The 14718-nt window shown below is 62.1% G+C and overlaps 1 protein-coding gene across 1 annotated transcript; it reads left to right on the top strand.

Annotated features, from left to right (window-relative positions):
* Window positions 1–36: 36 nt before the first annotated feature.
* On the top strand, window positions 37–9968 carry SIGMAR1 (sigma receptor chaperone 1). Its single transcript, XM_075932809.2, has 4 exons — window positions 37–207; window positions 1580–1780; window positions 6000–6092; window positions 7175–9968. The coding sequence occupies exons 1-4, from the start codon at window positions 60–62 to the stop codon at window positions 7399–7401; spliced, it is 669 nt and encodes a 222-aa protein (XP_075788924.2). The 5' UTR covers window positions 37–59; the 3' UTR covers window positions 7402–9968.
* Window positions 9969–14718: the final 4750 nt, after the last annotated feature.

Genomic DNA, 14718 nt, shown 5'->3' on the forward strand with positions numbered 1-14718 from the left:
CGGCGGGCGGTCCCATCGCGCGGCGGCGCGGGGGGGGTCGGGCCGGCGGCGGCGGAGCGATGGGGGCGGCGGGGCCGCGCGCGCTGCGGGCCGGGCTGGCGCTGCTGGGCCTGGCGGCGCTGGGGCTCGCGCTGCGGGGCTGGCTGGGCGCGCGCCCCTTCGAGTTCCAGCCCGACGAGATCGCCGAGCTCGGCCGGCACCACGCGGGTCAGCGGGGGGGCAGGCGGGGGAGAGCCGGGGGGGGAGGGGTCATGCGGGGGGGGAAGCCGGTGGGGGAGGGGATCATGCGGGGGGGGAGCCGGGGGGGGAGGGGGCAGGCGGGGGGGGAGCCGGGGGGGAGGGGGTCATGCGGGGGGAGAGCCGGGGGGGGAGGGGGTCATGGGGGGGGGAAGCCGGGGGGGAGGGGGTCATGCGGGAGGGGGTCATGCAGGGGGGAAGCCGGGGGGGGGGGTCATGCGGGGGGAGAGCCGGGGGGGGAGGGGGTCATGCGGGGGGGGAAGCCGGGGGGGGAGGGGGTCATGCGGGAGGGGGTCATGCAGGGGGAAGCCGGGGGGGAGGGGTCATGCGGGGGGGGAACCGGGGGGGAGGGAGTCATGCGGGGGGGGGGAACCGGGGGGGAGGGAGTCATGCGGGGGGGGGCAGCCGGTGGGGAGGGGATCATGCGGGGGGGGGGGAAGCCGGTGGGGGAGGGGGTCATGCGGGGGGGGAAGCCGGTGGGGGAGGGGGTCATGCGGGGGGGAAGCCGGTGGGGGAGGGGGTCATGCAGGGGGAGAGCCGGTGGGGGAGGGGTCATGCGGGGGGGGAAGCCGGTGGGGGAGGGGGTCATGCAGGGGGAGAGCCGGGGGGGAGGGGGTCATGCGGGGGGGGGAAGCCGGTGGGGGAGGGGGTCATGCGGGGGGGAGAGCCGGGGGGGGAGGGGGTCATGCGAGGGGAGAGCCGGGGGGGAGGGGTCATGCGGGGGGGGCAGGCGGGGGGGAGGGGGTCATGCAGGGGGAGAGCCGGGGGGGAGGGGATCATGCAGGGGGGAAGCTGGGGGGGAGGGGTCATGCAGGGGGGAAGCCGGTGGCGGAGGGGGTCATGTAGGGGAAGCCGGTGGGGGAGGGGGTCATGCAGGGGGAAGCCGGGGCAGAGGGGGTCATGCGGGGGGAACAGGGGAATCATGTTGACAGGAGGGGAGCGGGGGGGTGAGAGTGGCAGGAGGGGAGTGGGGGGCAGGGGAGCGTGAGGGGTACCCGGCGGGGGGGCCCGTAGGCCCCATGGCGGGGGAGCCGAGAGTGGGGCACTGGGCCAGCGTGAGGCGGCCCGTGGGCTGCAGCTGCCACTCGCCTGCCAGCTGCGGTGGGCGCGATGCTGGGCCCTGCGATGCTGGCAGGAGGCTGCCTGCCTGGCGGGAGCAGCGGAGGCTGGATGGAGGGGCGGGGGGGCGGGGAGGAGCGTGTTCCCTCCCATCCCTGATGTGTGATTCCCTGGAGAAAGCCGGGGTGCCCGCTCTCCGCCAGGTGCCCGGCAGTGCTGGGCCCCAGGGAGGGGCAGGACCCCCGGCCGGTGCTGACTCTGCCTGGGTTCCTTGGTGCTGCAGGCTTGGACCACGAGCTGGCCTTCTCCAAGATCATCGTGGAGCTGCGGAAGAAGCACCCCGGCCACATCCTGCCGGACGAGGACCTGCAGTGGCTGTTCGTCAACGCGGGCGGGTGGATGGGCTCCATGTGCGTGCTCCACGCCTCGCTGACCGAGTACGTGCTGCTCTTCGGGTCGGCCATCGACACCGGGGGGCACTCGGGTAAGCAAGGCTCACGCTGCTACGGTCAAGCATTGACACTCGGGTTGGGGGTGGCTGTTGCGTAGCTCAGAGCTCACTGCCATCTACACATCGGGTGTCTTGCGCCCCAGGCTAGATTGCTGCAGGCAGTAACCTGAGCTCTGTAGTCTCTGGGGTCGTGCCAAAGATGGAGCAGAACCTTTCTGCATAGAGGAAAATTTCATCCCCCTTTGCGAGCACGAGTGGGAGGGAAATACAGATTTCACGTCCTTTGATCTCCAGGGCAAAGGCTGAGCTGGCTTTCGCAATGTGTGCAAATCATAGGCGCTTCCAGCCCTCGGGCATAGGGCTATGAGCCGAGTTCTCCATTTGTGACAGACCGGGCCAGGTCTGGGCACAGCTGAGGGCATCCGCTCAGGGCGAATTGCTCGAATCTGGGGCTCTCTCTGGCCTCCAGACTGGAAGCCTTCCCAACTAGGCCACAGCCAGTCCCACAGAGCGCTTCAGCTGCCTGCCTGAAGCCTCACAAGCAAAACCCCTCCGACACCCCAGCAATATCCGTGCCCCAGATGGCCCCAGGCCTCATACACCGGTGGGGGGTCTTAGAACCCAACCCCACCTACCCCGAACAAGTTCTGTCCGGTTCCAAGAAACCAGCCACGGATCCCGGCCAATTTACCCTCTGGACCTTACCCACAAATCACGCTGAGCCAATCCTTTAGAATCTATATCTAAAGGTTTATTACTACAATAAAGAAAAGCCTGATAGTGAGGTTGTTAAAGGATAGTACATTACATGCACCGAATCTCCCAGTTCTCGATGCAGGCTCTAGCAGAGATGTCACAGCTGCTGGCTTAAGAGTCCTTGTTGCTCATCCTAGGATCAGGATGGGTCCACAGTTCTTCCCGGCCCTTCGATCCCTGCAATGCTGCCTCTGGGATGAAGTGCTGAGCTGAGAACCAAGATGAGTCAGCCACATGGCCTCTTTATCCCTCCTTCCTGCTCTCTTCTTGGCTGCAGCAGGTCACCTGGCCAGCGGCCTATCACTGTGTTCCCTGCTGACAGCCCTTAGGAGTCGGTCACCATTCCCGAGGTGTGTCCTTGGCCCATCAAGTGCTATTGTCCCACAGGGCCTCGCTAATTAGCATGTCCATAGGCCAGGCTCTGCCCAATGCTCAACCACATGCAGAGAGACTTCCAGTCTCTATACAGAGTACAGATCCCTAACTCCACACACAGACATTATACAGATCTATGAAGAGCAGATACAGAATCCGAAGAAAGTAGTTTTTGTTTGACCCCTCACATGGCCCCTTTGTGCCACTTTTGGGGCGAACACCCCCCCATGGGTGCAGCAGTGACCCGGCTGCTCCCCTCACAAGCCAATAATGTGACACCATTGCTCCCTGAATTCAGCTTTACGGTAGGGAACTGGTTCCAATGGAGGGACAGACAGACAGGCCAACTATGGAAGCACCTGTCTGGAAGGGGCTAAAGCAAAGGCCTCTCAACGGGCAGATGGCCCACCTAGGGCTTTGATCCAGGCCACGGCCGTTCCAGGCCCTGCCCCCTGACGGGCGTGCCCAACCTGTGACACGCATGCCACGGGGAGAGGGAGTTCAGCCCCGTCCCTCCTCCCCCCACAAAGCCACTGGAGAGCACCGCTTAGGCTGCGGTGGAAGGAGGCAGCACTGGGGTTGAGGCTCCTCAGCGGTGCCTTAGCCATGCAGTCCAGGGCCAGCCATGGATTGCGTGGCCGTGGCAGCGGCGCCTCGGGGGCCAGCTCTAGGCCATGTGGCTGTGGCAGCGGCACCTCTGGGGTCATGAAACCTCCAGCCTCCGGGGCTGGCCCAGGGCTGCATGCCTGTGGCAGTGGGGCGACCCTGTGGGGAGGGCAGGACAGCATGGCTGCAGCCATTGCTGCAAGGGGGCGCGAAGCCACACAAGGTTCCCCCTCATGCCCAGACCCCCCCCATCCCCTCACTTCCCTTCCCCCCCAAAACCCGCCACCTCCAGTTTGCTCCGACACCCTCCCTTGTACCTGCACCCTCTCTCCTGGCCAGACACCCTACTCCCTGCCTGCTTGTGCACCCCAGCCTGTCTCGTGCACTGTACCCCGCATTTTTGTCCCTATCCCAGAACTTAAGGAGGTCCATGAAATCCACTAACCCCGGAACCCCAGAAAAGTAAATCTGATCTATGTGAAACCCTGAACCTCAGTCCGCCCCCTTCCCTTGCTCTCTCCCCGTGAGTTTGGGGCACCAGAGGAGTGAGGTGTCGCAGTTGGGACCACATCAGCGAGTGTTGGGGGGTTTTGGAGGAGTTTTTTTGCTTCTCACTTGTGGGTTCCCAACTGATTTTTTTTGTGGGTCAGTGACCCCTTGACCCAAAGAGGGTTCCCCACCTCTGCCATTAATAAGAAAACATTGAAACCTTCTGTGTTGGACAGAATATTTTACTTTCTTTTAAAACGAAGTTTGATAAACTAACAGGAGAAAGTTAAAATGCTTCGTCTGTTTCATAATTTAAGTTCAACCGTTCTCACTAGCTGCAGCTGATTCAGAAAATAAGGTCACTGTACCCAATAGGGTAGTTCTCAACCCCGCCCCTTCCATCTGAGGCCCCGCCCCTTCCGGGCTGGCCCGCAGCCACTTCCAAAATTTGTGAAATGCCCCCCACCCCTCCTCTTCCAAAATGATTGCCCACCTCTGGGCTGAAGGACCTGCCCTAAAGGCATGTTTGATCCAAATGCCCTGCACGGTCCTTATAGAGTAGCGCAGCTGCTTGGTGCAACTATACGGGGGACTTGTCTTCACTGCTTTTCTCTGCCTCCCACACTGAACCAAGCAGCTGTGGTGTTTTCCTCGCCCGCGTTGCCCAGACTCGGCTCCTCTGCCCTCCAGCCTCCCTAACCAGAGGGCTCCCAGGCAGATCCCCCTGCTCCAGAGCCGAGACAGAATTGTTCTCTGCAGTAGGGATGTGAAATCCCATTTAATTGGTTAACCAGTTGTGACGGCGCGTTGGGGTTTCCCATCTCCTGCACCCCCGTAGTGGCATGGACAGACTCCCCCAGCCAGTAGAAGAGAGGGAGTTTATTGCTTCTCCGGGATACATCACAGCACAGATGTAATCTGGTTCCAGGGCAGGCCTGGGATGCCTCAGCCCCCCTTGAGATGGGGGAGCCTGGGCCCCTAAGTCCCAGCCCGTTGCCTAGGCTGCTTCCTCCATGATCTAACTAACTAACTCCCTCACTCCCAGCCCTGCCCCCAGCCAGGGCTCCACTCCCCTTCTTCCCATTGTTCCACTCCCTGGGAGATAACTGGTCGGACAGGTTCGGAGCCCCCTTGCATAATGACTCATCCCCTGCCCTGCTGGGCCGTGCTGCAGCCAGTGGAGGTCACTCACAGCCCACTGCCCAGCATAGCCACCAGCAAGGTACCCCCCGCTACATCACACCAGTTAAACGTGATGTTTAACCGATTAAATGGCGGTGGGGGGGGGGGCTGTTCCAGCCCTACCAGTTAACCAGACCCAGTAAGGATCACGTGTTAACAACCCTACTCTGCAGTGTGGCTCCATGAGCTTTTTCTAGTCTAATCAGTGACTGAAGCAAATAGTTTCACTCCATTCCTCTTAGACTTTTGTCCTACCCCTGGTAAGTCTGCTTCCTCCCTGGGCTCTCCCCCATCAGGCCCTTCTAAATGCCTGTGGTACCTTCTCTTCTCTCCCCTGCCAGCTGTGGTCAGGCTGAGCTGAATTGATGTAGCCCTTCCGATCGCCCCTCTTACGTCCCTACCTCCCCAGCGTGGTCTGGCTAGTAAGAGGAGCGTCTCTGCCTTGGGATCCTGCTTGGTTGCGTCTTCAGGCAGGTGGCTGGGCATCTAGCCCAGAAATGCTATGAAAACGCTCTTCCAGTAGGAGACCGTATTGAGGCCCAAAAGGGATCCTGTCTTGTCTGAGTTCTCCTCCCCGTGGGTACTTGACTCCAGCGCATGTTAGGTGCTGAGCAGTGAAGCCAAGACGCATGGGGAAAAGCGCAGGCTCCAGAGATCACTGTCATGGAGGAGAGGCAGGTGGCAGGTGGGCAGGCTGCTGTCCTTGGCACAGCCCATGGGAACACAACAAGCAGCCAGCTCCAAGTTGTAGGCGGCAGGAATTCTGCGAGCCCCCCCCCCCCCCCCCAGCCGGGGGCTGTCTTCCCCCGTTGCTGAGATCTCACGCCGGGTGCCTCTCTTGCAGGTCGCTACTGGGTGGATATCTCCGACACCATCATCTCGGGAACATTCCGGCAGTGGAAGGAAGGGACGACCAGAAGTGAAATCTATTATCCAGGTGCTGTAATCCGGGGTTCTTGTAACCCAGAGCCCTCGGTAACTTTGTGCATGGGGGCGTCGGGAAATACATCCGTGGAGACAGGGCCGTCTGACCGATCGGCGGCTGGCACAAACAGGCTCTCCCTTCGAGCTGTACTTAGTCGTAAGCGCTTGCTCACGTCCATACTGGGTTGGCAAAAAAAAAAAATCCCAGATTCGTATTTAGCCTGGGTCTAGAGGCGTTCTCGTGTGGACAACTGCAAACGTGCAGCGGCTGGCCAGCTGTCTGCAGGGCAACGTGCGAGGCTCCACGCGCTGAAGTGTCTGTGGCGCTCCCATTCCCGTTTTTACATCCCGCTCGTTGGGATTACGTGGCTCGTTCGTTAGCAAAACAGCCAAGCAGAAGCAAAGGGCGGAGATTTCCGGCCGGCCAGGTGGGTGGAACTTGCTAACGGCTGCAGAGCAATAGTTAGCTGTGGCCACTGCCAGGCTTTCTATCCGGCAGTACCAAACAGGGACTCCAGGGCTGTCTCCAGACTGCATCCCTATTCCGTAAAAGGGATGCAAATTAGACACATCGCAATTGCAAATGAAGCGGGGATTTAAATCCCCCCTGCTTCATTTGCATAAACATGGCTGCCACTTTTTTCCGGCTCGGAGCTTTGCTGGAAAAAAGCGCCAGTCTAGACGCGGATCTTTCGGAAAATAAAGCCTTTTCCGAAAGATCCCTTATCCCTCTTAAAATAAGGAATAAGGGATCTTTCGGAACAGGCTTTATTTTTAGAGGAAACTGCCCCTGTGGGAAGGCTGGTCCATGATTCTCCACCGAGGGATATCTCTTCAGCTTCCAGGGAAGCAGCTGATACAGGGCAGCTGCTGGCCAGGCTGCCGCACTCCCGGGCTGGCAGTTCTGCAGTGGGTGCTGAGTGCCCCACCAGCCTCGTGTCCTGGGCTGGGAGAGGAGGGTGCCAAGCGTGCGGCAGGATCAGGCCCATGAAGAGCTCTGGGCTGTCTCTGGAGTCACCCCGGGAGCGGCGCTCTGGGTCCGGCATTGTCCCGGCTTTCGGAATAACGGCCGGTGCTGTGTTTGTCTGCCCGCAGGGGACACCATAGCGCACCCGTCCGGCGAGGCCACGGCTGTCCAGTGGAGTGCCGGCACCTGGATGGTGGAGTACGGCCGTGGCGTCATCCCCTCCGCCCTGCTGTTCAGCTTGGCCGACACCGTCTTCAGCACTCAGGACTTTGTCACCCTCTTCTACACCCTCCGGGTTTATGCCAAAGCCTTGCTCCTGGAAGCCAGCGCCTACTTTAGCCACCTGGCCCAGTGAGCCCCCCTTCCCAAGCACCAACACAGCCTTCCAGGACGGGGTACCCTTTTCCATCCCCCCCAGTCACGCAGATTGTCCCACAAAGGCAGGGGGCAATTGCATCCCTCCTCTTCCCCTGCGCCCATGGAGGAGGCCAGGTTGGCTGCCCGTTGGCCATCTCGTCCGGCTGCCGCAGCGAGCGCCCAGCCGGGGGGAAGCTGGCAATAGCTGGCACACCTAGATCACTATTTTTTTAGCATTCAAATGTTTCTCTCTATTTCTGTAACTAGAGCGCAGCCACCGTCGCGCTGCCGCCCACGCCTGTGTATGTCCGTGTCCCCTGGCGGCAGCTGTCTCCCCTGCTCTCGGACAGCCAGGGGCCTCAGACAGACCCGTTCGGGGAGAGACGGATCAGACACATGGTGGACGTGATAGAAACCACCCCCCCCCCCCGTGTGCCTGCCTAGCACAGGGCCAACGTGTGAGCTCCCCCGTCCCCAGCTGACCCCGGAGTAACCGCAGTGGCGTAAATGGAGTTCAGCTGGAGTGAGTCTGGGGTCCGGCAGGGTGGGTCTGACTTCCAAACGCTGTCTGGGCACAGTGCGGTTTATATGTTGAACGCTTCCCGCCTCCCTTTCTACATGGGCAGCGTCTGATGGGAGGTACCTGCAGAGGTGCTCTGTGTGGCATGTCCCGAGATGGCCTAGGAGACTGCTGCATGTCCCATGATCTGTACTAGCCCTGCACTTGCCCTTTCCGGTATAGAATCTGTCTGATCTAGACTTCAGCCCTGGGGTGACCCACTAGCCAGGGTCACGAGATAGCGTCTTCCACTGGACACGAGCAGCGTCCCGTCTGCAATAAGATGCTGCGCAGTGTGTTGAAATGCCTGTTGTCTGTGTGAGATCTGCCCCCTGCAGCTGGCCACACTCTGCCCTTGCGTGTGTGTGTGTGCGTGTGTGTGTGTGTGTGTGTGTGTGTGTGAAGTTGGCCGCCTTGCCACGGCTCTGCCTAGGGAGGAAGGCCAGATGCTGGGGTACGGGCCCTGCCCTTGGTGCATATTCCCCAGCGGCCCTATTGTCGTTTGTCCCCGTGATGGGGAGAGCCACCACCCTTCGCCTTAACAGCCTTACTGCGATGGCCTCCTGGGCTAAGCCTGTGTCCGTACGTCCTGGGGGGGGTGCGTCCGCTGCTAGCTCAGCCCTGCGGACTCTCGTAACCGACCTCCGGTAGCGGCTCCTGCCGCTGTTCCCCACGCTGAGATACCTCGTCCCCCAGCCCGTGTGGCCCTGCTTCCCTTCCTGGCTCACGCACTGAGAGGTGGGTGCTGCTGAAGACGTGGGGGATGGAAAGGAGCGGGTCTGGAGCTGCTGGCTGCTCGTCCCCAAAGGGCCTTGCTGTTGTCACTCCTGGGGGAATTCTGTGCCGCTGCGCGCACACCGAAAGGCCGTGCCTGCGCCCCGCCCCCCTCCCCTCCCCCAGCAGAAAACTGGTTTCTGTTGGGAAGCAAAGAGAAGCAGCACCAGTGCGCACGCGGCCCACCCCAGCAGCCCAGAGGGTCTCTCCCTGCTCCCGGAGCAGCGGAAGGCGAGATGACGTCCCTGAGGGGAGAGGCAGTGGGGCAGGGTCTGGAAGTGCCCTGGCTTCCAGGAGCGTGGGGCGGGGGGCTAAGGAAAGTTCCCTGCACAGAGCAGCTGCGGTGGTGAGCCCCTAGACACCTGCCCTAGCTGCAGGAAGCTCAGATTGGTGGGGGGCAGCATGAGTGCAGGGGTTCAGTGGGGGATTGAGATGCATGGGGGTGGGTTAAAGCTCCCCGGGTCTGCCCAGCCTCCGTGCAGCGGGACATCCTCCATCAAACCTCTCACGCGCACGGCGGGGAGCCCTTCTGCGTCTGGAGACTCCCCACCCAGAGCACCCCTCCCGCCCGAATCCGCATCCCGAGTCTCACCCCTGCATACGTCGCCCCCGCCTGACCAGACCCCCCTCGGCCCCAGTGACCTGCACTTAGACTCCCCGGCAGATTCCACGGGAGCCCCACCTGCCCCGCCCCACATGCTGCCTGTCCCCAGACTGCACCCCACGCAGCTCTGGCTTTTGCCCCATGTTCTCAAACCAACAGCACGATCCCTGCATTTCCACATTGCTTGGTGAATGCAGAGTCGTCAGCAGATTGTGTAAACAGGCTGCGATTGTGTTTTATTGCAGCATTTCAACATTTTTCCTGCAGAATTCCCTCAGGAGTATTTCACAGCCCCTTGATCTCATACTACAAAGGGAACGACCGGCCTCAGCAGGCCATGCAAGCAATCTAGGCTGGAGGCGGGGAAGCCGGGGCCCGTAGGTTGCCCACCGATGAGTTCTCTGCCTGGCTACACCTGAAACAGCTTCTCCTTGGGAAACTGTTCCGTGCCTGACTGCTGGTCGCTAGTTTTCGGCAGCCGCGTCCGCAGCCTCCTTAGCCCCTCGGTAGTGTCCATAGCATGTGTCTCGTTCCTGGGCCATCGACTGTCAGCGCGGGTCAGGACATGTAAGGCCTGGGATGGGCCACTTCATTTTAATCAATGTCAAGAATAAACCTGCTCCTCTGGTTTAGTGTTTGTTTGAGAGAGACGGGCCGGGCAGGGCAGCCCTGTCCTGTGTGCCGCGGAGGCAGGGTGTGGTCCCGAAAACTCCAGCGTGAACCCAACCCTGGTAGCACTTCCGCCAGAGGACCTGAATGGAGCCTAAGGGGACAGTTTTCTCACGCAAGCTGTGATGTCAGCTTGTAGCTGGGGGGGCTGTCCAGCAGCTGCAAGTCCTGGGGGGGTGAATGCTCAGATTCCAGCCAGCCCCTGCGGCTGCTAAGGGGCTTCCCGTTTTGTGGTGGGTATTTGTAGTAAAAATCTTAGGATCTGTGAATTTTTCTTTACGAACAGTGGCAGAGTTCGCTCGTTCCTTCTCGAGCCCAATCGCTGCGTTCCCAAGGAGCTTGGTTGGTTTGTTTTCTTCTAACTTCCAAGCTGGACCCCTTGCTGTATTCGGGGGGGGGGGGGGGGGAATTCTGCAACCAGAGCCATGCTGCTGTGTCAGTCCGGGAGTGATGTCCGCTCCGGCTGTAGCGTCCAATCAGGCAGGCTGCATGGAGAGAGGTAACCAGCGGGGTCCCCCAAGGGTCTGTCCTGGGACCAGTCCTATTCAACCTATTTATAAATGATCTAGAGAAAGGGGGAAACAGGGAGGTGGGAAAATTTGCAGAGAATGGCAAACTGCTCACGAGAGTTCAGACCAAAGCCGACTATCAAGAGCTTCACAGCGATCTCACCCAAGTAAGTGACTGGGCAACACAATGGCAAATGAAATGGAAAGTTGATACATGCAAAGTAATGCCCATTGGGAAACATCATCCCCACTGTACTTACAACATGATGGGGACTAATTAGAACCACTCCGAGGGAGAGATCTGTCACTCCAGATTAGCGCCCACTCAGCCCTCCCCCCAGTCTGTCACTCCAGATTAGCGCCCACTCAGCCCTCCCCCCAGTCTGTCACTCCAGATTAGCGCCCACTCAGCCCTCCCCCCAGTCTGTCACTCCAGATTAGCGCCCACTCAGCCCTCCCCCCAGTCTGTCACTCCAGATTAGCGCCCACTCAGCCCTCCCCCCCAGTCTGTCACTCCAGATTAGCGCCCACTCAGCCCTCCCCCCCGTCTGTCACTCCAGATTAGCGCCCACTCAGCCCTCCCCCCCGTCTGTCACTCCAGATTAGCGCCCACTCAGCCCTCCCCCCCAGTCTGTCACTCCAGATTAGCGCCCACTCAGCCCTCCCCCCCCCCAGTCTGTTACTCCATGGTAGCGCCTACTCAGCTTCCCCCCCCCCCAGATTAGTGCCCACTCAGCCCTCCCCCCCAGTCTGTTACTCCATGGTAGTGCCTACTCAGCTTCCCCCCCCAGTCTGTTACTCCATGGTAGCACCCACTAAGCCCTCCCCTCCCCAGTCTGTTACTACATGGTAGTGCCTACTCAGCCCACCCCCGTCTGTTACTCCATGGTAGCACCCACTAAACCCTTTCCCCCCAGTCCGTTACTCCATGGTAGCGCCTACTCAGCTTCCCCCCCCCCCCAGTCTGTTACTCCATGGTAGCGCCTACTCAGCTTCCCCCCCCCCCAGTCTGTTACTCCATGGTAGAGCCCACTCAGCCCCTCCCCCCAGTCTGTTACTCTGGATTAGTGCCCGCTCAGACCCGCCTCATGGAGTTGTGCTGCGGGCTGTGACTGGCCAGCGCCAGGGCCCCGAGTGCTCGCTTTGGCTGGTGTGGGGCGGGCAGGACCATCTCTGGGGCCGAGTTCCAGCCCGAGGAGATGGCAGATCTCAGCTCACACCTTGTGGGTTGGCCTAGGCATGGGATGGACCCTGGGGCACCTGTGGGGGACATGAGGTTGGGGGGTGGCACCTATGGGGCAGGGACTCGGAGGGGGGATGTGAGTTTTGGGGGGATTCCATGGGAGAGGGCCCAGGCTTGGCCTCCAGCTTGCCTGAATCTGGCCCCTGAGGCTCCCCAGCATTGGGGCCCCTCAGCATCGGGCTGAGCACCAGCTTCCCGCTGCCAGAGTCAGGCAAGCCAGGGCCAAGTCCGACCCATAGGCTCTGTCCGTCAGGGTGGGGGAGGAAGCGGCTCCGTCTCCCCCCACCCCAGGGAAACAACACTGCCGGAAAGCACTGCCCGGAGGCTTTTCCCCTGCTGCTCCCATTGGTCATAATCATGGCCAATGGGAGCAGCAGGGGGTGATGCTTGGGAATGGTGGGGGACACGGAGCCGGGTATGTCCCCAGGGAACTGTGTCTCCCCATTGCCCAGACCATGCACCCCCATCCATTCCTGCACCCCCCTCCACTCCTGCCTCCTGCCCAGACCCCACACCCCATCCCGCTCCTGCATGCTACCTCCTGGCCAGATCCTGCACCCCCATCCCGCTCCTGTACCCCCCTCCACTCCTGCCTCCTGCCCAGACCCCACACCCCATCCCGCTCCTGCATGCTACCTCCTGCCCAGATCCTGCACCCCCATCCCGCTCCTGCACCCCCCTCCACTCCTGCCTCCTGCCCAGACCCCACACCCCATCCCGCTCCTGCATGCTACCTCCTGCCCAGATCCTGCACCCCCATCCCGCTCCTGCACCCTCCCTCCCTCCAAACCCCAGACCCCAAGCCTGCTTTCCACCAGCCCTCTCCCACACATTCAATCCCTCATTTTTGGCCCTACCCCAAAGTCTAGGGCCCCCCAAAATCTACTAGCCCAGGCCCCCCGAGGCTCTGATATGCACAGGGAATGTGGGAAGGGGCTTTCTTCTCAGTTGGGGCTACATCAGTGAGGTGGGGGCTTTTCTTGTTCCTCACTTTTGTGCAGCCACCCCCCCCCCCCCACTGATTTCTCTGTGGCTCAGCGGCCCCCCCGCTCCAGAAGAGGCTCCACCCCTGCGGTGGAAGCTCATGCATTAAGCTCCTGAGGTTGCAGGTTCGGTTCTGCCTGTCGACGATCCAGGTGCGCAACAAATTCCTCCCAGCTGCAGCTTGGATCTGGCTGCTCGTCCCATCCCGTGGCCTGGAGTCACTCGTTTCAGGCTTGGACAAATGTCAAAGACCCAGAGCCAAGTGCAGCACCTTGCAACACATCCTGGCTTGCGGGTCCCCAGCGGAACTGGGGCGCTCCTCCTCCCGCAAGCCCCAAAACTCCCACGCCAGGGTTTCCTCGCGCACGGCAGCCGAGCCCGCACGAGCCGCCAGCGGGAGGACCCACGAGGGCCGGTGGGCAGCTGGAAGGCTGGGCCGGAGAGAGCCGAGTGCGGCGGGTCTCTGCTGAGCGAGCGGCTGCGTGAGCCCCTCTGAACGGGAGAGGGGAGGCCAGCATGAGGGGACCCAGCAATGCTGCTTTGAAGTCCTGCTGCTCAGGCCCCACCTGGCGAGACGCCCTGGGGGGAACCAGGCCGGTTTTGCAGGGCGGCTCCCTCTCGCCACAGCCTTGCAGGCCTGGGTCAGTGTCCTTTGAAGCCAAGGGAAAGACTCCGCATGGCTGGGAGCCGGCCCCGAGTCACTGGGTCCCCAGACGGCACTGGACTTTGTGGGTGCTGCAGCCGGGGCCACCTGTGCTCAGACCCGAGCCTACTCTAGGCACTGGGGCGGGGAAAACGGCCTCTGGATGAGTGTTGCAGCCTGCTGGGGGGGGCCTGAGCCATGCACAGAGAAACTGGCGGTGCTCCTGGGGCACCAGCCGTCGGCTGGCGTGGGCCGTTGCTCCGATTTCACGCCGTGCGCCTCGCTGGCCGGTCGGCACTGGGCTGGCGTTTCCCATCCGATTTCACGCCGTGCCAGGCTGTGGGAGAACGAGCCCCTCCCTCCGCCTAGGCAGACCAATCGGGGAGGAAGGGAGGGGAAGCACTTGCCTCCATGCGGCCCCAGTCCTGCAGGCAGCACCTGCACTTTGTCACCTCTGGTGTCCTTTTCAGCCGGCCTTTCCGGTCAACGCCTGGCAGCCCTCGCAGGGAGCGCGGAGCCAGGCCTCACACTGCTCCCATGGAAAAGGGACAGCCTGGCCAAAGCGCTGGCAGTGCACCCCCTCACCCCCGCCTCCGGCAGAACTGCGGCCGGATCGGGCCCCGGATGGGGGCCTGCCTGGCCTTGGGCATGACCAGCAGGTGGCAGCGTCGCCGTTCCCGGAGACCAAGGTCCCGTAAGCTCCTAGCGGCTCCCGGAGTTTCCTCGGGCGGCAGGAGCCGGGCACCGGGCATGCAGAGCGGCTCTGACCAGTGCCAGCCCCGGGGGCTCTGGAGCTGGGTGGGAATCTGCAGGCAGAAGGCCCCCACGGTGTCCTCGTGCCACAGGGCTGAGCGTTTGCCTCCCTGCTCCCAGCCGCCGCTGGGGCCGCTCGGTGTCCGTGCCTGGCAGGAGAGAGGCCCCGATTCACCCAGCACATGCTGCCTCTCGCGGCCCGCTGCCTCGCCTATGGGGCGCCCTTGGCTCGTGGCCATCGCTGCGGCCTTGCTCCTGGCTCGGCTGGACGGACCCGGCTCCGAGGGCCCCCAGCAACCAAGAAAGGGCCGGGACCCTGCGGCTTGTGGGGAGCCGTGTCTCAACAAGGCAGGGTCCCCCCTAGGTCTAGACTCTGCCCCCCGCCTGGGTGCCACCCTGCCGCCCCCATTTCTGGGCCCGGTCTGAACTTCCGGAGCAGCCTCTGCTTTCTGCCCACACGGCGCCCCAGGCCACATCCCCGCTCAGCTCCCGAACACGCCTCCCACATCCCCTCGCCCTCCCAGCACTGCCGCCCTCCACCCTGGGCTAGCTCAGTGGTTTGCGCACTGGCCTGCTA

Source organism: Pelodiscus sinensis, chromosome 6 (assembly GCF_052426305.1).
Source record: "Pelodiscus sinensis isolate ZL-2025 chromosome 6, ASM5242630v1, whole genome shotgun sequence".
NCBI lineage: Eukaryota > Metazoa > Chordata > Testudines > Trionychidae > Pelodiscus > Pelodiscus sinensis.

Excerpts from the sequence above, each read along its gene's own strand:
- SIGMAR1 (XM_075932809.2), top strand. The coding sequence starts at position 60 with ATGGGGGCGGCGGGGCCGCGCGCGCTGCGGGCCGGGCTGGCGCTGCTG. Across the intron at positions 208-1,579 it reads GCTCGGCCGGCACCACGCGG|GCTTGGACCACGAGCTGGCC; the intron begins GTCAGCGGGGGG and ends TTGGTGCTGCAG. Across the intron at positions 1,781-5,999 it reads CGACACCGGGGGGCACTCGG|GTCGCTACTGGGTGGATATC; the intron begins GTAAGCAAGGCT and ends CCTCTCTTGCAG.